Below are 26428 nucleotides of genomic sequence, written 5' to 3'. Positions count from 1 at the left end.
TTTATGTATGGCTAAGTGGGATGCCATTCATAGCTAGGGGAATACGTGGCCTTTCTACTCCGGTTCCCATTCATTTACATGCCATTTCACACTTCACAGGGCACGAAAAGCAAAAAAACATTGCTGCCAAAGAGCTGGTTGGGGCTAGGGAGGAGCCTGCACAACACACACACTGCAGCCATGTGAGCTATCTGCTGTATATCAGGACGCCGACCCGTGCACCCAGGACCCCACACCCTAAACACAGCCCCATTTATGGAGAAGCCCGGCTTATAATATTATGTAAAACACCCCATGGGAACTCGTAAGTATCTATTCTAGGGAACTTATTAATAGAAAAGCAACCGGAATATCAGGTTTAGTGTCCTGCTAATTTATTACCAGTTTAGCTCTCATTTGGAGAAGTTCATTACAGGGATGGGTCACCTGGCAGTGCGGGAGTTAATACGAGCTGTAGCGTCACTTACTGGTACATTCTCCTTCTGCTGCAGAGCCGCTTTCTTCTTCCAGAGCCGGTCCCGCAGCTCATTGACACGCTTGTCCATAGCGGCCACCTCGGAGTTGCGCTTGTTCAGACTCTCCCTCTGCTGCTGCAGCTTGGCATTCTGCTCCTGATTCAGCTTGTTCCTCAACTGAATGAAGTCACACAACGACAAACACTTAAGACGGAGGGGCTCCAAAAGACAGGCTAGGCGAAGCCCTGCATGCTAATGCTAAAAGGACACAGCGCCACTTCATTTCCTGGAAAAAAAAATCCTATCTACCTATATGGGGAATATTCAGGGAAAGGCTAAACCGCAGCTCTGGAGAGAGACAGACACCTAACAATTACCCGGCTAAAAATAAAGGGAGAAATCGGAGCCGTCCACCATACGGACACACAGAGGCCGGAGCAGATGGACATGTCGGTCCATTATACGGGGGTGATATGCGGCAGGAGAAGTCATGTATTTTCAAGTAGTCATGTAATTCCCTGCTCTGGGGTAAAAAGGAGAAGGCTGACCCACAAAGAACAAACCATCTCCTCTATTAACCCTAAATATCCTGACAGTCCAGCATGGAGGTAGCTTCCTATAATTCAGGATTGTCATGATAGAGCTGTATAATAGTTCCCAGATATCATAGAGAAAGCCTGTGAGTCCCTAGCCTACAGATAGAGCTTCTCTGACCACACACTGCTGATTGACAGGTTTCCTGCAGGAGCTTGTATACCGAGAGCTGTCAATCACTTGGTGTGGGTGGGGTAACAGCATTTATTCAGCAGATGACTGAACTCCTTTATAGAAAACTATGTATTTCCGGAGCTCATATGCTATACTACTGTGACAGGGTAGTATAGAAGACATGACAGATGCTTTCAAGATGCCTGTTTAAAACATGCAACCCATGCAAAGTCCCGTAGCTCTCGGCCAGAATGACATCACGTGACTGCATCCACAGCTCTTTAATGCAAAGTAGTGACATAGTGGATCCCAGCCAGGAGCACTGTACTTTGCATAGAGCGGAATGAAGGAGAATGAGCCATGCTCTGCTGTGCGGCTTCCTGACGAGCGGTGATCCGTAGCCTATGGCTCTCCACCAGCTGATAAACTTATGATTCGTCAACCATTACACATGACATTATAAGGTAAAAGGGGTCATCCAGGATTGGAAAAAAAACACAGCAACATTCTTACAAAAACAGCAGGACCCCTGTGCTTAGGTTGTGTGTGGGATTACACTCTAGCTCCATTCACGTCAATGTAATGGAGCATCATAACTCACACCCAAACTGAGGGCAAGAGTGAGGCTGGTTTTATTGCTGTGCCCCGCCCTGTAGCCCCTCTAGACACCATACGCTTACAGGTTATAGTAATCCCCACTCCTTACCTGCAGCTCTTTGTAGAGACGGTCTAGTTCGGCCACAGCGGACTGGTTGTCATGATAGCCCTCAATCCGTCCGTTCTTCAGCATTTCCAGCTGACGGCTCAGTTCCTCGACTTTGGACACAGCCACCATGAGCTCCTTCTGCTTCTGCTGGAACAGGTTATTCATCTGCTCAATCTCCTCCACTGTAAGATCATGGGAATAGGGAAAAATTATTACACAAGATGTAACATCTAGAAAACCCTAGAAAGCAGAGAGCAGTTACTGTGTATATAAGGTACATGGGATATGGAAAGATAGGATATGGGATGATAGGAGAGAGCAGTTACTGTGTATATAAGGTACATGGGATATGGGATGATAGGAGAGAGCAGTTACTGTGTATATAAGGTACATGGGATACGGGATGATAGGAGAGAGCAGTTACTGTGTATATAAGGTACATGGGATACGGGATGATAGGAGAGAGCAGTTACTGTGTATATAAGGTACATAGGGCATGGAAAAAGAGGATATGGGATGATAAAGAGAGCAGCTCCTCACCCAGCCGGCCATTGCTGAGCCTCTTCTGCTCCACGTGACCCTTCAGCGCTCGCACTTTCTTCAGCTTGGCCTCCTGGTTCTCTGCGATCTCCCGCAGACGTTTGAGCTTTTCCTGCTCGCTGGCCTGCTGCTGCTGATGCTGATCCTGCTGCTTCAGGTACTTTAGACGCTGCTCCTATAGGGATTAAATGGAATGTGTTATTAGACTACAATTCATATAGCTCCATAATAGAAGGACAGCTATAATAAATAGTGGTATTAAGCAGTTGTTATGGCTGTACGTGAACAGATACATAAAGCGCACCACCCAAGATAGTGCAACACACTGTACTCAAACTGTAGGCACGCTCATTGCAGGTGCCATCTTATAGCTTATTATATAATGTTTGAGTCACTGCACACATATACATTACATTATTTAACTTCTCCTGTACTTATCTCCTGTTACAGCATGTGCACAGTGAAGAATAGCGAGTGCAGATCTGAAGTATAATACAGAATGTCACGGTGTATGAGGATAATCAATCTATCTATAAAATTCTCTTTCACATACAGTAATTATACAAATAAAAAATTGTGAAAAACACTTTATGTACCCAAATCCCCTGATTTACAAAACAGGCAGACAGGAGAGGTAATAGGTGCAGCCACACCAGAGGAACCTCTGACTGGCGCCATTATCCCTGATGCACATACAATGAGAAAAATAAATCACCAGAGGCCCAGACCCTTATAAAACAGGTTTCTTGTGAAGACAAGCGATGTAACAGCCGTACCTTAGTGGCCAGCATGAGCTGCTGGGCCTCAATCTGCTGCTGTTGTCTCGCTGCCATTTCCTGCAGTTCGGCCAGAGTCATGTCCATCCTGGGGCCGTTCACCTATGTTACACAGGAAACAATATCATTGCCGGTACAACAAAAACTGTACAAGAGCTGCAACTACAGAGCAGGGACTAATATCACTGATGTAATGATTCTTATAGATTACTCATGTGGCCCCTATACTTCCCATATTATCCATCATGTGCTACTGTATAAAGAAGACTGGAAATAATCATAATAAAGTAGCAGCTACACTTCACATCTTAAGATGTCTGACAAGTCTGTCCCGGATGTTCTGTAAGTACCTGTGGGTTTTCATGCATGGACACCAGGTGGAAGGTTATAGGTAATATTTTTCTTATTTCTACGATTAAGGTCTGTGGTCTGTCTGGTATATACCTACCCCATTCTCAATCCTCCTATCAGAAGGAACCTTCACCCCATTCCGCTTCACATTGGGATCATGCGCTCTTTGTAGATTTCCTAGAATGAGGACAAAATACAAATTATTATTATTATTTATTAAATATAGGGGAAAAACTATAAAATCACAAAAAAAAAAATTTTTTATTTAAAACTCTTTAAAAAAAAGTACCAGTACCTAATGATTTCGGAGAGAGAACGTTTTCAGCATTATGGGAATACCCTAATAACTTTCTGATATGTATTAAGTTTAGTATCCGTGATAAAGAGAAGAAGATCTCATCCTTTCATCCTTGTTTCCCCTAATTTTAAGGCCATAGACATTAAAGTTTCTGCAGATCCCATTAATACGGTGGAAGATTCCTAAAAATGTGATGTGTAAATCTAGTTCTATGCTCTGTGCCTCTGGCTGGATTAGGCTACACCCCTTAAAGGGGACATACTGGAAAGAGGCGGAGGAGGAGCAGGAGCACTGCTCAGATTTCTTTCTGTTGACTTTGCCCTCTTGGCGTCAGTGAATGAAGGCAGAGCAGGTAATCCCATCTGAACAGGCGACTTAAACCAAGAGGTTTCTTTTCATACAATGCACATCCTCATGCAAATAACATCCATACAATTAAAGTAATGTGGGGGTCATTCTACTATGCTGAAGCTTTTGTATTGTAATTTCTTTAAAGGTGACTAGAAATAGTTTCTTATTTAAAGGGAAGGCTCACTTTGAAAAATCTTCAGGATTTCTTAGGTGAGAAGATGGCCATACATCTTCAATACCTGTTGGCTGACAGTTATCACTCTCATCCTCCCCATACACGACATGGCAGAACGTTCTTGCATTCCCTATGGAGAGGGGAGGGGTAGGAGGCAGCTAGGCTGCTCTGGCACCAGCTTATCCCTTCCAGAACACTAGAGCTGGGCGGCAAAAGTCCAGCATGTCCAACCCTTCTCTCCACTGATCATGCGACGATGGAATGTCGGAAGGACATAACATACTTTATACTACTGGATGAACCTGCTAGCACCAGGTTCAGACAACTTTAGTATAAGGTGCAGTGAAAGGATCCAAAGGTCACCTTGGAGTAAGACGATGAAGTACACAAAACATGCAAAACAAGTCCCGCCCCATTCATGGCCAAAAAAAAAAAAAAAAAAAGGGACAGTTTGTAAGTATCCTCTATTTTATCCATAATACACAAAGTCTCTCTATTCCTGATGGGACTTTATTCCTGCACCAATCAGATGTCTCCCTTGGCTGCTCTTCCTCCCCTCTCACAGCATAAGTACACACTACAAAATGCTGCAGCTCCATCCCCACTGTATTCCTGCAGAGACAGATTTTCTTTTGGTGATTGAGAACGTTTCTGAGCATTTAGAATATTTGCAAGCAGGAAAGGAGGAACCACAGATGGCTGCAGGGTGAGGAAGACGCTGCGTTCCCATAATAAGACATAATCTGAAGTCTATGCACTGACATGACACAGGCACGCAGAAAGACGACTCACCGGATTCCCTAGACGGAGGGCGCTCGTGGCGTAAGTAGAATCGGACCTCGTTCCTCTGCATGCCGTATTTCTGCAGAACGTCAAGCATTCGCTCATTGTCTGCCACAGGGCGTTCTGAAACACAAAGTTATTGGCATGTTCAGAAGACCAGAATAGTCTGACATCAAAGATATACAAATAATATACCCTGCATTCACTATATACTAAACACACCTCATCACAATATGCAATACCACACACAACCAGTGCACAGGTGCGGCGCTGTTTTTGGAAGAACGTGGCCATGATTTCTATCAGTAACGGTGACCATGCATTTTTAGGGTACAAACACACACACCATATAAGCAGCGTATTTACTGCTGCGATACGCAGCAGATTAGATCTAAATAACTGAACACAGAATCAAGTCTTCACCATCAAATCTGCTGCATATCTGCTGCGTATACGGTGTGTGTGTTTGTACCCTTAGAAATGTTAATAGAATTTTTTTAAAGGTATCCTGCTTACTTAGGAGCTACAAAACTGAGCCTCCTGGTTCACAGAGTGAGTAAGACAGGTTAGGGTATGGGGGGGGGGGGGGGCATTTATTAAGATCATCTTATTTCTATGCCAGGCTTATCAATAAAACCCCCCGCCCCCATTTATTTTTTAGTACAGCCTGGCGCAGGACCTGTACTCCAGAGCAGCTGTAGATTTCTGCATGGTGTACGCCTGTTTGCAGGCCATGCCTTCCTCCCTGCTTGCTGTGCCACTCATCAGGTGAGTGGAGGTTACGGACATGGTAGAGGTAAGAAGCTACGCTGTTTCCGTGGTGTACACCAGGGGCACATTCTTGATAAATGTGCCCTATGGCGTTTGCCACCGACACTGGGTGACCACTGTACTGGTCGGCTTTTCCTTGCATCTGTATATCCTCAGGGGCTGTTACATATATCAGACTATGAATGTAATAAGTGAAGCTTTACATCGCAGGCCGCTTCACCAGCACAGGCCTCACATTTTTCCCATGGATAAAGGGACTTATGGGTGCAGAGCGATGAGCTTTGTCCTGCCAAAGGCTCAACCTGCCAACACAAAGCCCCTTTCTTCTCCGGTGGATACACAGAACAGGACATACAGTATTTCCCACCCCTCCTGTAGCGCTGCACAATCCCAAGCTATACACACACACACACACACTACCATTCAAAAGTTTGGGGTCACATTGAAATGTCCTTATTTTTGAAGTAAAAGCACTGTACTTTTCAATGAAGATAACTTAAAACTAGTCCTAACTTTAAACAAATACACTCTATACATTGCTAATGTGGTATTCTAGCTGCAAATGTCTGGTTTTTGGTGCAATATCTATATAGGTGTATAGAGGCCCATTTCCAGCAACTATCACTCCAGTGTTCTAATGGTACAATGTGTTTGCTTATTGGCTCAGAAGTATTATTGATGATTAGAAAACCCTTGTGCAATCATGTTCACACATCTGAAAACAGTCTAACTTACAGAAGCTACAAAACTGATCTTCCTTTGAGCAGATTGTGTTTCTGGAGCATCACATTTGTGGGGTCAATTAAACGCTCAAAATGGCCAGAAAAAAAAAAACTTTCATCTGAAACTCGACAGTCTATTCTTGTTCTTAGAAATGAAGGCTATTCCATGCGAGAAATTGCTAAGAAATTAAAGATTTCCTACAATGGTGTGTACTACTCCCTTCAGAGGACAGCACAAACAGGCTCTAACCAGATTAGAAAAAGAAGTGGGAGGCCGCGTTGCACAACTAAGCAAGAAGATAAGCACATTAGAGTCTCTAGTTTGAGAAACAGACGCCTCACAGGTCCCCAACTGGCATCTTCATTAAATAGTACCCGCAAAACACCAGTGTCAACATCTACAGTGAAGAGGCGGCTGTGGGATTTTGGGCTTCAGGGCAGAGTGGCAAAGAAAAAGCCATATCTGAGACTGGCCAATAAAAGAAAAAGATTAAGATGGGCAAAAGAACACAGACATTGGACAGAGGAAGACTGGAAAAAAGTGTTGCGGACAGATGAATCCAAGTTTGAGGTGTTTGGATCACAAAGAAGAACGTTTGTGAGACGCAGAACAAATGAAAAGATGCTGGAAGAATGCCTGGCGCCATCTGTTAAGCATGGTGGAGGTAATGTGATGGTCTGGGGTTGCTTTGGTGCTGGTAAGGTGGGAGATTTGTACAGGGTAAAAGGGATTCTGAATAAGGAAGGCTATCACTCAATTTTACAACGCCTTGCCATACTTAAGTGGACAGCGCTTGATGGGAGCCAATTTCATCCTACAACAGGACAATGACCCTAAACACACCTCCAAATTGTGCAAGAACTATTTACAGCAGAAGCAGGCAGCTGGTATTCTATCATAGGTAATGGAGTGGCCAGCGCAGTCACCAGATCTGAACCCCATTGAGCTGTTGTGGGAGCAGCTTGACCATATGGTACGCCAGAAGTGCCCATCCAACCAATCCAACTTGTGGGAGCTGCTTCTAGAAGCGTTAGGGGGGAAATTTTTCCAGCTTACCTCAACAGATTAATAGCTAGAATGCCAAAGGTGTGCAATGCTGGAATTGCTGCAAAAGGAGGATTCTTTGACGAAAGCAAAGTGTGATGTAAAAACAATGTTATTTCAAATACAAATCATTATTTCTAACCTTGTCAATGTCTTGACTCTATTTTCTATTCATTTCACAACGTATGGTGGTGAAAAAGTGTGACTTTTCATGGAAAACACTAAATTGTTTGGGTGACCCCAAACTTTTGAACGGTAGTGTATGTATATGTGTGTATATATATTATATATATTACACACATATATATATCCCCATCTGTACACTTGTGACTAATGTATATTATCTGATGACAATGAAAAGCACCAGAGAGCTGTCAGCTATGACTGTCACAGATCAACACATCTCCTTATGAAGAGGGCATGCTCATTTCAGTGGGGGAAGATAACTTGCTATAAGGGGTGTCTGGCAGCGCCTTATCTTCCCACGCAATAACAGACTGGACAAGATGACATGATTAATGTTATTTCCCTTAATATCTGCTGTATCTCGAGGACAGAAATCTGTACAGGCAGTTTAGAACGGACATAGGTACAAGTAAAGTAGGGCTGAATGCTTTTTTGGCTACTTCCCTTATACACATTTACTCCTATAAGGAGAAGGGGGTAATCCTATGCCCTAAACCATGATCTAGCCATCTTATGACTAGATTTTGTAGACAAGATGTGCTAATGTTAGAATAAAAAAAGAGTAATGGAGGTATCAATTCCAACTTCCTTGACCATCTAGGACAAAGGTGTCAATCAGCGACCCTCCAGCTGTTGAAAAAAATTACAATCCCCATCAAGCTTGGACAGCCAAAAGGAAGCCTATGCATGAAGGGAATAGCAGTTTTTCAACAGTTGAAAGGCCTTATGAATTTAAGGGCCCTATTACAAGGGACAATTATTGTTCAAAAATCGTTAGATCGTTCAGATTTGAACGATAATTGTTTTGTGTAATAGCAGGCACAGAAATTGTTGATCGTTTCATAGAATCTGGACCTATTTTTATCGTTGATCGTTCACAAATCGTTCGAACATCGTTCAGTGTAATGATGCATTGTTTGCTCATTCCCTGGTCTATCAGCCATGAAAGGAAAAGCGTGAGAATGACTAAGTAACGATCATCGTCCTGTGTAATAGGGTGAACAATTAAGATTGTTCATCATATCGGTCGTTTATCGCCGAAAAATCGTCCTGTGTAATACCACCCTAAGAGTCATCAGGTTGTATCCATGTTGCTAATGTCCTATATAATCTTTGGAAGGTTCTATAGATCTATAGATAGATACAGCTAGATTAGATACATACCTGTGCCTCGCCATACTTCAGACAGGTGGCAGTCTGTCTCTCCGGGCTCCTTGCACAGCTCCACCACGTCTCTACACGTGGTGTCAGGGGTGACCGGCACCTCACTGAAATGCTGCTCATTGTTACTCAGGTAAACCGTGAGAAACATCTACAAGAAAAGAGAGGAAAGAATCAGGTTAGTGGCAATGAAGAGGCATGAATATTGTGCAAGTCACCTGAAACATCACAGCAGCCATACTGCTCTACTGTATATATCAGATTCAAGTGTATGGCCAAACACTGGACCGACCGCAAGAGCCCTCCCTGCTATATCAATGTTTTCCAACCTGTAGCTCTCAAGCTGATGCAATACTACAGATACCAGCATGCCCTAACAACAAAAAAATTAAAGCTAGCTGGCCTGCTGTGGATAGAGGTTTGCTGGGGGCTCCGTCCCTTCCTTAGCTTGTACCATATGGAAACAATATGAATAAACAAACAGGTATCGTCAGCAGGATGACAGCCGGATGTACAGTAGGCGTGACGCACAGACGCAATGGTCAAGCAGGATTTCAGAAAAAAGTTATATACGAACTAGTAAACCATAATGTATTCCCATCCATCCTCTTTGTATTAGCAAAGAGTTCCGCCCCTTCAACCTAGCTCCACCCCCTGACTGTGGCCTGCAGAGGGCAAATGCTACACAGTTTTTCAACTACTAAAATTTTAGACATGTATTTTATTTATTTATTTATTCACTCAACCCAACACATTTTTATCCTGGATTTTCAAAGTCTCATTGACTTCAAGGGGGAAAAAAAAATATATATAAAATAATAATTACAATAATAACAGATTAGCAGATGCAGAATTCATATCAAAAGCCTCAGTGAGCATAACATCCATGAGACTTCTCGGACCCCTGTGGGCTTATTCTCCACCTATAGGTGGCGCTGTAAAGAGAAGAAGTGCCTCTTCTCACACCAGCTGATGGGGTTTTGAGGGATCTGCAATCTTTGGATCAGTGCCACGTGTGAAGGAGTGATCATGTATGGCTCTCCCTACTCCTAAACTGCGGGATGCTGGGGGATTTCCTTATGGCTTATATAGGAGGAGGAGGGATGTATGAGGATTTCTCCCAAAGTGTGCCGCCACCGATGACTGAATTCCATTACAATTGTTCTGTTGGCTACAATACCTAGGAGGTCAGACTAGAAGGTCCAGGACGCGGCAGTCACATCCAGGAAACAGAAGCAAGGCCGGATAGGACTCAGCCCTGTAGAAATGTCCTTGACTATCTGGATGTAATAGCAGATACTGTGTGCGGCCATTATATTAGTAGATGGGCAGCCGCAGAGCTGTAGGCAGGTTTCCCTTCACCTGGGTAGTAGAATCAGTTTGCTGCCCCTACCCTGCATCTATAGACCAAGGCACAATGGTTAGGCAACAATGTTCCCAACACCCGGCCCCCAAGGACAGCCTTTGGCTGATTCAGTAAACAGCCACTCTCTTATCCACAGTCAGCTTGGCGGATCATCACGTGTTCTGAATGGGGGGGAACCTTTACTGGCACCTGTAATAACACTATCTCCCTAAAAACAAAAGCATCAGATATCTGAAATCCACCTTAAGGGGGGAGTCAGTAGACCCCCCCAATACATATTACATCATCAGCTGTTTGGTTGACTTTAAAAAGTCCCTGTCACTTTATAAAACTTTTCACATGTCAAAAGTTTTGATCAGTTTGGGTCTAGGTGTTCAGAGCCCCACCAATCGCTAGATATACTGGGAGAAGCGCATCACAGAGATTCACTTCAAGCTTTATCCTTCTAGTTGCGTAAACAGGCTCCATAGACTTAAGGCCCTATTCCACGGAACGATTATCGTTCGTTTTCGGACGATATCGACCGCTACGGACGATAATCGTTCCGTGGAATAGAGTGCAACGATCAGCCGACATCGTTCATGTCGGCTGATCGTTGCAGTCGCTTGTTTTTCAACATGTTGAAAAACAAGCGACTGATATAGCAGCGATCTGCTGCCGTCGCTCCGTTGAATAGGAGCGTCGGCAGCAGATGCTGCTATATCCTATGGGCTGCCCGGACGATCTAGCGATCCCCCGGGCAGCCCCCCGCAGCTCCCCGCCGCCCCCTCCCGCACGCTGCAGCCGCGTTGAATAGCGGCGGCAGCGAGCGGCGAACGAGGAGCAAACGAGCGCTGACAGCGCTCGTTTGCTTCTCCAACGACCCGTGGAATACGGGCTTTACAATGGAGGTCATCTTATGTGAGCAGAAAGTATAGCACCCTAGGAATATATTTTATTATATATATATATATATATATATATATATATATATATTATATATACACACACACACACACCTATGTGGGGGATCGGATTATTAAAAAAGAAAAAAAAAAAACTTTGGCCATGTGAAATGTTTGGAAGTGAGAGTAACACTTTAATCTGGTGTGTATATATAGCACAGACATGTTGTGCCCAGATAAGGAGCACGTTGTGTGAATACTGTACATATACAGTGACATGCTGCCCCCGGTGACTCACATCCAGCACATCATATCCTCCTGCGGGCAGTGATGTAACCAGCAGGCAGTGAGTCACACTGCGGGCACCTCCTCCCCATAACTGGTTCTTCCTGTTTCCTGGGCACAGACGGCTCCATTGGGATCACTGCCCTGTACAACGGATGATAAGGCTTAAAGCCATCTGAGGAGTTGTGTTACCAGCTGTATATGATGAAATATATACTCTCAGATACTGGCCCTTTAAATAAAAGTGACCATAAGATGTATGACCCCTGAACCCCTGCAGACGGCCAGCACTCACCACCGCCAAGTTAGGAACTTCCTTTACCCTACAAACCCAGGGACTAAGTGACGGAACTGGGGACAACATGGAGATAATTTGGCCGCCCCAGAATCCCTCTCCTTGCCCTGATCACAATTAAAGGGATACTCCATAGAAAAGATTGTTTTCAGATCAACTGTTGTCAGAAAGTTTTCTGTTTATAAACCTCAAGTCTTTCAGTACTTATCAGCTGCTGTATGTCCTGCAGGAAGTGGTGTATTCTTTCCAATCTGACACAGTGCTCTCTGCTGCCACCTCTGTCCATGTTAGGAGCTGTCCAGAGCAGGAGAGGTTTTCTATGGGGAATTGGTCCTGCTCTGGACAGTTCCTGACATGGACAGAGGTGGCAGCAGAGTGCACTGTGGCATCCTGGAAAGAATACACCACTTCCTGCAGGGCATACAGCAGCTGATAAGGACTGGAAGACTTGAAGTTTGAGTGTAAAAAAAAAACCAAATGTAATTTACAAATCTGTATAACTATCTGAAACCCTTTGATTTATCTGGAGTACCCCTTTAATGTAGATTTATACACATGTAGATAATCTGCTACATATTTCACATAGAGTGGCCCCACAGAGCGGAGAACAGAGGGGGCTAGCTCCTGGGTACCCCAACATACGGTTGCCTGTTGGGGGAAGCATCCACTTAAGAGGGTCAACTACTCTTTAAAACCTTTTTCTGCAGTCCGGACATGATACTTTGCCGGAGGGATACAAAGGTAAAGCAGCTGAATGTGAGCAGAATGTGTATGCAGGTATTCTGCAGTTCCGGTACATTCAGTTCTGGGTGGATGAGCGGCCGCTCACAGTGTACACAGCGCTCTACGCTCTTATCTACGTGTCACACATTCCAGGAATAGTTGAGAGAGGAGAGAACCGCACTTTGCATCATGGGATCAGATTAATTCACTCTCTAATCAGTGTACTCGCCATCTCCATCACCGGGGCAGGATTATGTCAGGAAACGTCCCGGGCACAGGGGTATGGTGGGCAGGTGGGCACTCCATCATCCTCCTCTATCAGCATGCAAAGAAACTGGGAGCGGAAGAGAGGAGGGGGATGCAGCTGCAACTTCATTGTACTATAAGATGACTGTATGTACGAGTCTACTCACTGCAAGATCCTGCAAGTAACATCACACTAAAACAATATGGAGTGCAGTATGGTGAACACCAGAAGAGACATCACTGTAACACAACAATGCAGATGGGGGTAAGGCGAGACCGTGCCCAGGAGCTGACAATCTACCACTGCTGGACTACAATTTCTCAGCTCCTGGTGAACACAAAGCTGACGGGGTCTCTGGTTACAGCGGCTGCAGAGTGCTGTGTGACACCAAGTATATGTGGGGATCACGTTAGACCTGCACACCTGGCCCATAGGGGCGGCAGCAGCAGCGCCGGCTCAGCTAAGAGACACGCAGGAGGAAAGGTTCTAAACCAGTGTAATGTGTTTATTCTGCTCCAAAAGACGTGGCAGGGTTTCCTTTCAATTGTACTGAAGGAAAAACCTATTGTGTTCCTGTGTAAACACTATGGACGCAAACAATGGAGCTGGCAACGACAAGGGAAAGTAACTGCAGTGTTCACTGGGCTCCACTAACACAACTGCAGCAAACCCTCAGCTGCGAAAAGCATTAGGCTTAAGGGAAACTTCACACGTACCGTATCGCTTTGTATTTAACACTGCGTTTTTATCGCTTCGCGTTTGGTTCGATTTTTACATGCGAGTTTTGATTTTTACATGATTTTCATGTGAAAATCAAAACTCGCATGTAAAAATCGCACCAAACATGCAGCGATAAAAACACAGCAATAAATATGCAGCGTTAAATACACAGCGATACGGTACGTGTGAAGGCCGCCCTTAAAGGGGTTAGCCAGCGTAAGAAAATGGCCACTTTCCGCGACAAATGACACGACTCGTCTCCAGTTCAGGGGTGGTATCCAATTATGCATATAGAAAAATACCGCTGGTGCTATGTACACTGTGTGACCAAGTCCCAGACCAAGCCGCTAACTTGATATTAAGTCCAATACAATAAGTAATGGGACACTACAACTTCACGTTTGCCGAAAACTTGTTTCTCTTTATATATAATTTCTGCAATTTCCACCATACAGGCAACAAAAATCTTCAACATACAAATAGACAAGAAAAAAAAAAAAAAAGTCACCACAGTGTATCGGACAGACGCAAGATGGTCTTCACACCATGGTTAGGTGCTAGCAAGTCTCTGTCCTTCGAGGCTCTCACCCTCAGGGGAACGGTGACGTCGACACGTATGCTACGTTATATATTAAATTACATATAAAGAGAAACAAGTTTTTGGCAAACGTGAAGTTGTAGTGTCCCATTACTTATTGTATTGGTATCCAATTATGCTCCATTCACTTCAATGAAACTGAGTTGCAAAACCTGCACCCAAACTGGAGACAAGAGCGGTGCTTTCTCTGGAAGAAAGTGGCCATGTTTTTTCAACGCAGGCTAACCCCTTTAAACAGGCTTCCATTTGCTTACAGCTAGAATGGGGAATCTTCGGAACTACAGTTCCCATCATGCCTGGATGGCCACAGGGCAACAATATGCAACGGGTTGTTAGGGCATGATGGGAGTTGTAGTTTTTAGCAGGTTCTTTTCTCCTTCCTGTGTGTCGCCCCATGACTAATGCACCCTCCACATTATAAAGCAGAGTATTGTAACCTATAGAATACTTTTCTTAAACCCCCACAACAGCCCCAATGAATCAACCTCCTACACCATCAATGGTGACAGGTCAAAGGCCGCAACATACAAAGGAAACCGGAGAGAGAGAGAGAGAGAAGAGGTCACATAAGGAAAAGCCATAAACCATGGAGGAGAGAGGCAGATACTCCCACAGCTCCACTGCCCAGACATCTCCTACATCTCCGTGCAGCACGGCGGTCACCCCTGTATACAGCCCCGTCACCTCCGTACACTGCCCAGACGTCTCCTACATCTCCGTGGAGCATGGCGGTCACCCCTGTATACAGCCCCGTCACCTCTGTACACTGCCCAGACGTCTCCTACATCTCCGTGGAGCATGGCGGTCACCCCTGTATACAGCCCCGTCACCTCCGTACACTGCCCAGACGTCTCCTACATCTCCGTGGAGCATGGCGGTCACCCCTGTATACAGCCCCGTCACCTCCGTACACTGCCTAGACGTCTCCTACATCTCCGTGGAGCATGGCGGTCACCCCTGTATACAGCCCCGTCACCTCTGTACACTGCCCAGACGTCTCCTACATCTCCGTGGAGCATGGCGGTCACCCCTGTATACAGCCCCGTCATCTCTGTACACTGCCCAGACGTCTCCTACATCTCCGTGGAGCACAGCGGTCACCCCTGTATACATCTCTATGCAGCATGGCGGTCACCCCTGTATACAGCCCCATTACCTCTGTACACTGCCCAGACGTCTCCTACATCTCCGTGCAGCATAGTGGTCACCCCTGTATACAGCCCCGTCACATCTGTACTCTGCCAAGCTCCACGTCCCAGACGTCTCCTACATCTCTGTGCAGCATGGTGGTCACCCCTGTATACAGCCCCGTCACCTCTGTACACTGCCCAGACGTCTCCTACATCTCTGTGCAGCATGGTGGTCACCCCTGTATACAGCCCCGTCACATCTGTACACTGCCCAGCTCCACGTCCCAGACGTCTACTACATCTATGTGCAGCATGGCCGTCACCCCTGCATACAGCCCTGTAACCTCTGTACACTGCACAGACATCTCCTACATCTCCGTGCAGCATGGCGGTCACCCCTGTATACAGCCCTGTCACGTCTGTACATGTTCTCAGCCTTTGGATATAAGCTTGTGTGTTCTCAGTCACTGACAGTACAAAGAAATCATGAGGAAAAGTCAACGTCAAAAACTTTATGAGGAAGTTTTACAACTTTTTATGATACATTAAACTTATTTTACAGAGACAACTCCAGACAATGATCCCCTCCAGTCACACCACCCTAACCTGTACATTGTGCCCACCAGGCTTCTCCATAGCGGTCCCCATCCCCCCTTCCACCCCTCTGTGGCCTCTGTGCTGTATCAGGGTTTACAGTCTGGTATACACCAACCCATCCTGCTCCTATCTGACCAGGATAAGAAAGTGGATGTGGAGGTGGTCATAGTATCAGCCCCGGGGGACAGCACAGGACATAGGTAGCCACCGTCCCATTACATGTTGTGTACACAGGAATCCCAAACACAAGCGGCCCACCCATCGCCTGCTGCCCCCCACCCCACAGATAAAAGGCTCTCAGGTGATTGTGTTGTGTACACAGCATTACCGCAGATTACACCTCAGTGCACAACAAAGAGCACAGGGCTATTCTTCTCATCAATGGGGAACAAGTGACAAGTTTTTCTAGTGGAACTTCTCAAAAGAACATGAAAGTTACAAAGATTACAGAACAAGAAGAGTGACGCGCACCAACAAGGCCGAAACAACACCAATACAAGAGGCAACCGAGCAGAAGTGTAGTTATCATATATACTCTACCTATAGGGAGCAGGCACTGTGTACATACATTACTGATCCTAAATTACAGCCTGTATTATACTCCAGAGCTGCACTCACTATTCTGCTGCTGGGGTCACTGTGTACATACATTACTGATCCTGAGTTACATCCTGTATTATACTCCAGAGCTCACTATACTCCAGAGCTCACTATTCTGCTCATGTACACACCTTACTTATCCTATTATGCTGATCCGGTGGGAGTCTCAGGTGGAGCTCCGTCCCTATTGTGTTGTTGTGTAGAGATCAGGATACAATGGCCACATTACACAATGCAAAGGATACAATGGCGGCCTCAGCTCATTATATAGAGTAGATTATAACGTTCAGATTGACAAACAGACGATTAAAAGGAGAAAATGCAGCAATTTACATCAAGAGAGTAGATGATACAGACACATCCCACATAAAGGACAGAGCTGCTGATCCGTTAGCAGGCTGTCAGAGCATGCTGGGAGTTGTAGTCTTGTAACAGCTGAAGGCGGCAGCATTAGACAATAATAAAGCATCACTTACATTATATACATGCTCCTGACAGTGCCGCCACCTCTCCCCCCGCAGCGTATAGCGTACAGGATGAGCCAGCTCTGCACACTGTAGTCTCCGCCACGGCCGCCGGAGTGAACTTTACTCTCGGAGCATTTTTCAAAAACGTTCTTGGCGAGAGGCTGAAGGTGCAGCGAACTAAAACAACCGCACTGCAGAGCTAACCAGGCGCTGACAAAGAACAGCGGAGCAGTAAAAGCCTCATTCTGCAGAGCGCACAATGGAGCTTTGTGGGGAGATGTTACTGGATGAATCAACCGGCTTCTAGGAAGTTTCTTTACAAAGTGCAGCGACAAAAAGGTGAAAAACAGTCAGCGGGGTGTCTGACCAACCAGGGTCAACAATACATGAGCGAGAGACACCATTCACATGTGTCATAGGAGCATGAGGGACAGGCGGGCAGGTGGCACACATGATGATGTGGGGGGCAGCCAGACAGGTAGGTGGCACACATGATTATTGGGGGGGGGGGTGACGACAGTCAGACAGGTAGGTCGCACACATGATGATGGGGGGGCAGTCAGGTAGGTGGTGGCACGCGATGATGGGGGGGGGGGACTGTCAGGTAGGTGGCACACATGATGATAGGGGGGGAGGAGTCAGACAGGTAGGTGGCACACATGATGATTGGGGGGGGGGGGGGAGGGGGAGTCATGTAAGTGAAGAAAGCAAGTGTCCAGCACCAGAGCGGGCGTTTCAATACATATTGTCCTTTACTGTTTAAAACACGAACACTCTATGGTCCATGACCAACATGTTTCGGCCCGCAGTATATGACGTATGCCCGATCGCGTCTGCTGCTGGCAGAGTCATAAATCACACCAGAGAGCTTCCGGCAAAGCATGCTGGGTAGGGAAATCTACAGCAGCACAAAGTATGTAAGGCTACAACTAGGGCTGGGCGATATGGCCTAAAATTTATATCACGATATAATTTGATGCATGCACGATATAACAATATATCACGATATATCAATTTTTTTGTGTGTGTATACAAATTACAACACTAAGAATTTTTTTAAGATTGTATTGTATAACAGATCTTTTTCCAAACAATGTAAAGATTAAGTGTTAGTAAAACACAAAATTGTTTAAAATAAAGTGCCAGTTATCAGCCCCCCTTGTGCCAGTCATCAGCCTTTCCCTGTGCCATCAGCCCCTCCTTGTGCCAGTTATCAGCCTTCTCCTGTGCCATCAGCCCACCCTGTGCCAGTCATCAGCCCTCCCCTGTGCCATCAGCCCCCCCTTGTGCCAGTTATCACCCCCCCTTGCCAGTCATCAGCCTTCCCCTGTGCCAGTTATCAGTCCTCCCCTGTGCCAGTTATCAGCCCCCCCCCTTGCCAGTTATCAGCCCCCCCCTTGCCAGTTATCAGCCCCCCCCTTGCCAGTTATCAGCCCCCCCTGGGCTTCCCTATGTGCCAGCCAAGCCCCATGCCATTGCCTTATCATGTCCCCCCAGCCAGGGCCATCATCAGCCCCATGCCATAGCCATCTGCACCCCCGACCCCTCTGCTACTTACCTTTCCTGCAGGGCTGGCTGACGGAGTCCGCGAGGCGAGACGGGCCGCGTCTTCTTCCCAGCATGCACTGGGAGAGACCTGACGTCACACGCATCGTCAGCTAGCGCGCTGACGATGCGTGAACGGAAGGCCCTGCAGCGCGGTACCATGGAGCGGTAAGTGAGAAGCTTATTCACTACCGCTCCGTGGGCATGTATCGCGATATGACGATATGCCGAAAATCTATATCGTCATCCGAATTGATGACGATATTTTTGCATATCGTTCATATCGCCCAGCCCTAGCTACAACCACCATCCGGTAGTGGACCTGCACATTAGTAGGTAAGAACCAGAGAGAAAAGACTAGACCCTTATGACTTCATTCCTAGCTGGCAAGTGGATGATGGGGAGACCCCTCTAGTGACAACCAAACTACATCGCTGGTGGTCACCAAAGCAACACGGCACATAATGGTTACACACCTCAGACAACGGAGAGAAGCCCGACAGTGTGCCCATCACTCCCCCTACTCATTTCCATTACAATCTTGTAACCAGATACAACACAATGCACCAGGTGACTGTGCAGACTATGGAAAGACACCTGACAGCACTGAAACAATGCATCATATGGCACAGTGTAACGCTACATACATCTGGCTGCCCACAGCCTCCCTGACACACTGACAGCTGGTCACAGGGCAACCGGCAGCAATAGGCCACATAATCAATACAGATAACCGCAAAGTAGTTGCACCATACAATGTATCAGTGTACCCACACAAGCAGCTTCCATGTACTCACCGGCATCATCTTGGCTCCGTACCGCATTTATAAAAGCCACAGGCAACGTCCACTACAGAGAAGTGGTGACAGGAGGACGTCGATCATTCAAGGTGCAGAGAAGGGTTTGGAGATGAAGCCAGGACCTGAGGAGGAAGAGAAGATGCAAGAGTCAGTGCACAGTGAGGAGCTCCACTCTCAGGCCATGATGAGAGTTGTAGTTCTTTAGCAGATGCAGAGTGGCAGGTTGTCGGGAAGTTGTGCCGCTGCCAGGGTGGCAGGTTGTCAGGAAGTTGTGCAGCTGCCAGGGTGGCACACATTGTTAGAGCATCCTGGGAGTTTTTCAGGGTTGTAGTTTTGTAACTGCTGCTGGGTTGGGGATGACTGGTCTCTATTATGGTCTGTGTGCCGCCATTTAACTGTATTCTCCCTAGAAGCAATACTATGCTACGGATCTAGTCACAATTTTATTTTAGCATAAATCATGAGAGGGGAAAAAAAGCAGCGTATAAAACCACTGTGTATTACAACCATGTGCACGAGGGCTTGTGTCTAATTGCAGCGACAAAAAGGTGAAAAACAGTCAGCGGGGTGTCTGACCAACCAGGGTCAAAACGACATTAGCGAGAGACGCCATTCACATGTGTCATAGGAGCGTGGGCGGCAGGTGGCACACATGATGATGTGGGGACAGCCAGGCAGGTAGAACACATGATGGGGGGGCAGTCAGGCAGGTAGGTGGCACACATGATTGGGGGGGGGGGGACAGACAAGTAGGTGGCACACATGATGGGGGGGGGGGACAGACAAGTAGGTGGCACACATGATGGTTGGGGGGGGGACAGACAGGCAGGCAGGTGGCACACATGATGATGGGGGGACAGGCAGCCAGGCAGCCAGCACACATGATGATGGGGGGGGGGGCAGCCAGGCAAGTAGGTGGCACACATGGTGGGGGCACATATGATGTGAGGGCAGCCAGGCAGGTGGCACATATGTGGATGGGGGGACAGTCATGAGAGGAAAAAAACAGCAGTGTATAAAACCACTGTGTATTACAACCATGTGCACGAGGGCCTGTGACTAATATAGTAACAGTTCACACTTGTCACATGTACAATATTACAGCAGCAGCACCTGGCATGGCTCCCATGGGGCTAGAGCGAGGTAAACACCAAAGAGTTACAAGAGGGGAGCAGCAATGGGGACGTCAGCCACAGGGGAACAGCGGGGGGGGGGGGGGGAATGGGAATGGGGGAGCACATTAGCTACAGGGGAACAGCGGAGGGGAATGGGGGAGCACATTAGCTACAGGGGAACAGCGGAGGGGAATGGGGGAGGACGTCAGCTACAGGGGAGCAGCGGAGGGGAATGGGGGAGCACATTAGCTACAGGGGAACAGCGGAGGGGAATGGGGGAGCACATTAGCTACAGGGGAACAGCGGAGGGGAATGGGGGAGCACATCAGCTACAGGGGAGCAGCGGAGGGGAATAAGGGAAGGACGTCAGCTACAGGGGAGCAGCGGAGGGGAATGGGGGAGCACGTCAGCTACAGGGGAGCAGCGGAGGGGAATGGGGGAGGACATCAGCTACAGGGGAGCAGCGGAGGGGAATGGGGGAGGACGTCAGCTACAGGGGGGGAGCCGAGGGGAATGGGGGAGGACGTCAGCTACAGGGGAGCAGCCGAGGGGAATGAAGGAGGACGTCAGCTACAGGGGAGCAGCGGAGGGGAATGGGGGAGGACGTCAGCTACAGGGGAGCAGCGGAGGGGAATGGGGGAGGACGTCAGCTACAGGGGAGCAGCGGAGGGGAATGGGGGAGCACATTAGCTACAGGGGAGCAGCGGAGGGGAATGGGGGAGGACGTCAGCTACAGGGGAGCAGTGATTGGGATGGGAGGATGTCACTCAGGATGCAGGGAAAGATATGGGGATGAGACGTACACCCTGTGGCGCTGGCGTGAAGAACCTGGTGTCTGATTTAGTACATGGTTTATGACAGCGGTCACTACAGCACCACACTGATCCCTACGTATCTATAATACAGAACATACATAAGTAATACTATACCTCCATACAGCACCACACTGCTCCCTACGTACCTATAATACAGAACATAGGGACTGCTATACCTCAAGACACCACCACACTGATCCCCAAGTACATAAGTACAAAGGAAAATAGAAATGTCCGATAAAAAATCCAGAAGTTTATTAAATCAATCCATAAAAACGTTACAGGTAAATCGCAGTCTCTCCAGTATACCTGATGGGTTTCAGCCTACGTTAGGCCTTGATCATACTATCACAGCATGCTGAGCGAGTTTATCGTTGAAGTTGTAGGGGTTAACCCAGACATTGGTACCTTGCTATCCATACATAACCTTTAGACACAAGGCAGCCCCCGCAGTCCACAGGGGTGTTCAGAGTCACCACATCTGTAACAAACCCTCAGCTGTGAGCAGTAGCGGGTCTGCACTGGTTTCCTGTAGAGTTTGATAGTCTGGAGCTGTTCCCGCCGCCCCTCCCCCACACAGATCACATCACTGTATAACAAAAAACTTCTCTCTAATGGTGCGTTTACACAGAAAGATTTATCTGACAGATTTTGGAAGCCAAAGCCAGGAATGGATTTGAAAAGAGGATAGATCCCAGTCTTTCCTTTATGACCTGATCCCTGTTTATAGTCTGTTCCTGGTTTTGGCTTCAAAGATCTGTCAGATAAATCTGTCTGTGTAAACGCACCATAACATTCTTCACATTCTGATTCTTTAACTTTTTTACATTCTGTTTGTTGTCAATGAATGGAAACAAAGGATAGAGGACCTGTACTTGTCACAGAATTGTATCCAGACAAGCAATACAATGGAGATTTCCTGCTAAGTATCAAAAACCCCAGGCCCCAGCGTATGGGGGGCACCGGGCGACAGCACATCGGGGGCACCAAACACATATGTATAGCCTGGCATCAGATTCAGTACAAGGTTTATTACAGAGGTGACTACTGCACCACACTGATCCCTATCCCTAAGACCATAGGGACTGCTATACCCCATACAGCACCACACTGATCCCTAAGTATTCAGAATACAGAACATAGGGACTGCTATACCTCCATACTGTACCACACTGATCCCTATGTATCCATAATACAGACCATAGGGACTGCTATACCCCATACTGCACCACACTAATCCCTATAGAACCATAATACAGAACATAGGGACTGCTATACCTCCATACTGCACCACACTGATCCCTATGTAACCATAATACAGAACATAGGGACTGCTATACCTCCATACTGCACCACACTGATCCCTATGTAACCATAATACAGAACATAGGGACTGCTATACCCCATACTGCACCACACTGATCCCTATGTATCCAGAATACAGAACATAGGGACTGCTATACCCCATACTGCACCACACTGATCCCTATGTATCCAGAATACAGAACATAGGGACTGCTATACCTCCATACTGCACCACACTGATCCCTATGTACTTATAATACAGAACATAGGGACTGCTATACCTCCATACTGCACCACACTGATCCCTATGTATCCAGAATACAGAACATAGGGACTGCTATACCTCCATACTGCACCACACTGATCCCTATGTACTTATAATACAGAACATAGGGACTGCTATACCTCCATACTGCACCACACTGATCCCTATGTAACCATAATACAGACCATAGGGACTGCTATACCCCATACTGCACCACACTGATCCCTATGTAACCATAATACAGAACATAGGGACTGCTATACCTCCATACTGCACCACTGGTCCCTATAGAACCATAATACAGAACATAGGGACTGCTATACCTCCATACTGCACCACACTGATCCCTATGTATCCAGAATACAGAACATAGGGACTGCTATACCTCCATACTGCACCACACTGATCCCTATGTACTTATAATACAGAACATAGGGACTGCTATACCCCATACTGCACCACACTGATCCCTATAGAACCATAATACAGAACATAGGGACTGCTATACCTCCATACTGCACCACTGGTCCCTATAGAACCATAATACAGAACATAGGGACTGCTATACCCCATACTGCACCACACTGATCCCTATAGAACCATAATACAGAACATAGGGACTGCTATACCTCCATACTGCACCACACTGATCCCTATGTATCCAGAATACAGAACATAGGGACTGCTATACCTCCATACTGCACCACACTGATCCCTATGTAACCATAATACAGAACATAGGGACTGCTATACCTCCATACTGCACCACACTGATCCCTATGTACTTATAATACAGAACATAGGGACTGCTATACCTCCATACTGCACCACACTGATCCCTATGTACTTATAATACAGAACATAGGGACTGCTATACCTCCATACTGCACCACACTGATCCCTATGTATCCAGAATACAGAACATAGGGACTGCTATACCTCCATACTGCACCACACTGATCCCTATGTAACCATAATACAGAACATAGGGACTGCTATACCTCCATACTGCACCACACTGATCCCTATGAACTTATAATACAGAACATAGGGACTGCTATACCTCCATACTGCACCACACTGATCCCTATGTACTTATAATACAGAACATAGGGACTGCTATACCTCCATACTGCACCACACTGATCCCTATGTACTTATAATACAGAACATAGGGACTGCTATACCCCATACTGCACCACACTGATCCCTATAGAACCATAATACAGAACATAGGGACTGCTATACCTCCATATTGCACCACTGGTCCCTATGCAGGGGGTAACCATACTGGGGTGCCCAGCCACACTGTATTAGGGGGCAGCCAGGCCTCAACATAGGAGTCTGGAATCCGCAGACTGGATACAACTGTAACAAAGCTGCAGCTGTGACAAGTATGCTGAGCTCCCTGGCAGCAGAGATAGAAGGTAAAGTATAAGGGAAAGTTTCTGAACTTTTCAATGAACAAGAGCGGCTCTCCAGCTGCTGCACAACTACAACTCCCATCATGCAACAGGTGGGGAGTCCTGAGGTGTGTGTGTGGGGGGGGGGGAGGGAGAGTCCTGAGGTGTGTGTGTGGGGTGTGGGGGGGGGGGGGGGGGGGGAGTCCTGAGGGGGGGGGGCAGCTCTTAGGTGACATCAGTGTAAACCCCCTTAACTGTACGATGTAGAACAGGAGCCCCTCCCCCCGCGCTGACAGAGGAGCAGGGACCCCCACAGTACAGGGCGCCCCCCGCCTCACATAGAGGACCCCCCGGGCCTCACCTGTATCCGCCGCCTCCTCAGGCCTCTCCCCGATGCTGCCCCGCCGGCCTCTCCTCACTACAACCCCGCGTCTCTCCGGGATCCCCAGCTTTGTCCTGCGGAGGAGGGAGGTGCCTGACCGCTGCCAGAGAGGCCGATACTGCCCCGCCCGTGCGCCCCGCCCCTCTAGGTGTGACGTCACACATCGCCACGCCCCCGCCAACGTCACCCCTAGTTACCTTGCGTCGTTTGATTCGCTTATCAGAATGCTCCTAGAGCCCTGCCGTCGGCGACATGCGGCGATAGAGACGATGGATGATAGATGTATTGCTAAGGAGTACGGGGGACTTCGTGAAGTAGTTGAGAGAAGTTAAAATGGCCGCCGCCCCTACTTGCTGCACAACATGAGTTGTCATGGTAACAGCAGAGGCTGCCTAACGCTCCCCTCCACCTACAGCGGCCTCTAGCGGCCATGTTGTCTCCATGCGGAATTCTTGGTGATTTTTTTTTTTATTTGGAGTCAAAATTTATGAATTGTACAATAAAAAAAAATAACTTTCTTATATACACTATCAGTAATGCCATGTCTGAACATAGCCGCTAACCAAGCTTGTGACCCTATGAGAGGAGCCATCAGGGAGATTCTGAAAAGGGGTGTAAATATGGGCCCAAAAATCCTTACCATAATCTCTGCTTATAAAAGGCTCAGCACCAGTACTATAATCATACAGACCCCAAACCAAACTTCTAAACAAAATCAGACCCCAGACCAGAACCCTGAACTAATACAGACCCCAGACCAGAACCCTGAACTAATACAGACCCCAGACCAGAACCCTAAACTAATACAGACCCCAGGCCAGACCCCTAAACTAATACAGACCCCAGACCAGACCAATAAACTAATGCAGACCCCAAACCAGACTTATATTCAAAATCAGACCCCAGACCAGACCCCTAAACTAATACAGACCCCAGGCCAGACCCCTAAACTAATACAGACACCAGACTAGACCCCTAAACTTATACAGACCCCTAAACTACTACAGAGACCAGGCCAGACCCCTAAACTAATACAGACCCCAAACCAGACCCCTAAACTAATACAGACCCCAAACCAGACCCCTAAACTAATACAGACCCCAAACCAGACCCCTAAACTAATACAGACCCCAGACCCCTAAACTTATACAGACCCAAGACTGGACTCCTAAACTACTACAGAGACCAGACCAGACCCCTTAACTTATACAGACTCCATACCTGACCCTTAAACTATTACAGACCCCAGATCAGACTCCCTAGATAATTACAGACACTAGACCCCCTAATAACAGAACGTCTAAGCAGAGACTCTCGTCCAGCACTTCAATTGCAAGGTGATTTATTCATAATATGAGGTGCACATACATACATAAAGTCAGGATGCGTTTCGGCGTTACCGCCTTTCTCAACTGCCATATCTGTGCACAAAAGAAATTATCACAAATTTGGTACCAAAACTAGAAAAATATGAAAATCTTTATTAGATACTATCACAACAAAACAACATAAAAACAAGAGGAGGCAGGAGGCCATATTACTGGGACAAATCCTGACAATATAAAGTGCTAGTGCATCAATGCAGGTTTACAAATCCATTCCTACAGTATAAATGCATTGGGAGGCCATGTTCAAACAACGTAAGTTTCGTTCTAATCACGGCCATTGTTGCAATACTTCTACAGCTAGGCATATGCAGATGCACTATGCATTTTTACTTGTCTCTGTTTATACTGTTTGTAGGCTGTAGCCTTTGTGTCGCATGTCTTTTTTGCAAGACCAGTGCCCAGTGCCATTGTTTACAATCTGACTTGTAGCTTTATTTGCACATATTATTTGGTGTACAGATATCTCCTCC

At 46.8% G+C, this 26428-nt stretch overlaps 1 protein-coding gene across 4 annotated transcripts in view; it reads right to left on the bottom strand.

Annotated features, from left to right (window-relative positions):
- The window catches only part of TP53BP2 (tumor protein p53 binding protein 2), a 36133-nt gene extending 11211 nt beyond the window's left edge, over positions 1-24922 (bottom strand). For 2 of the 4 annotated variants that reach the window (XM_069955542.1, XM_069955544.1), the window contains exons 1-9: positions 24550-24691; positions 19283-19407; positions 9032-9179; positions 5153-5266; positions 3634-3713; positions 3186-3287; positions 2410-2584; positions 1870-2051; positions 468-632 (exon numbers count right to left, since the gene is read on the bottom strand). In XM_069955542.1, coding sequence (XP_069811643.1) covers positions 468-632; positions 1870-2051; positions 2410-2584; positions 3186-3287; positions 3634-3713; positions 5153-5266; positions 9032-9179; positions 19283-19309 — 993 coding nt within the window. In that variant the 5' untranslated portion in view covers positions 19310-19407; positions 24550-24691. Of the gene's footprint in view, positions 1-467; positions 633-1869; positions 2052-2409; positions 2585-3185; positions 3288-3633; positions 3714-5152; positions 5267-9031; positions 9180-16949; positions 17030-19282; positions 19408-24549; positions 24692-24767 lie in introns of those variants that run through there. The other 2 variants (XM_069955543.1, XM_069955545.1) reach the window with 2 other exon arrangements.
- Positions 24923-26428: the final 1506 nt, after the last annotated feature.

The sequence above is a fragment of the Dendropsophus ebraccatus genome, chromosome 15 (assembly GCF_027789765.1).
Source record: "Dendropsophus ebraccatus isolate aDenEbr1 chromosome 15, aDenEbr1.pat, whole genome shotgun sequence".
Lineage (NCBI taxonomy): Eukaryota > Metazoa > Chordata > Amphibia > Anura > Hylidae > Dendropsophus > Dendropsophus ebraccatus.
This window is presented reverse-complemented; position numbering and strand designations above follow the sequence as displayed.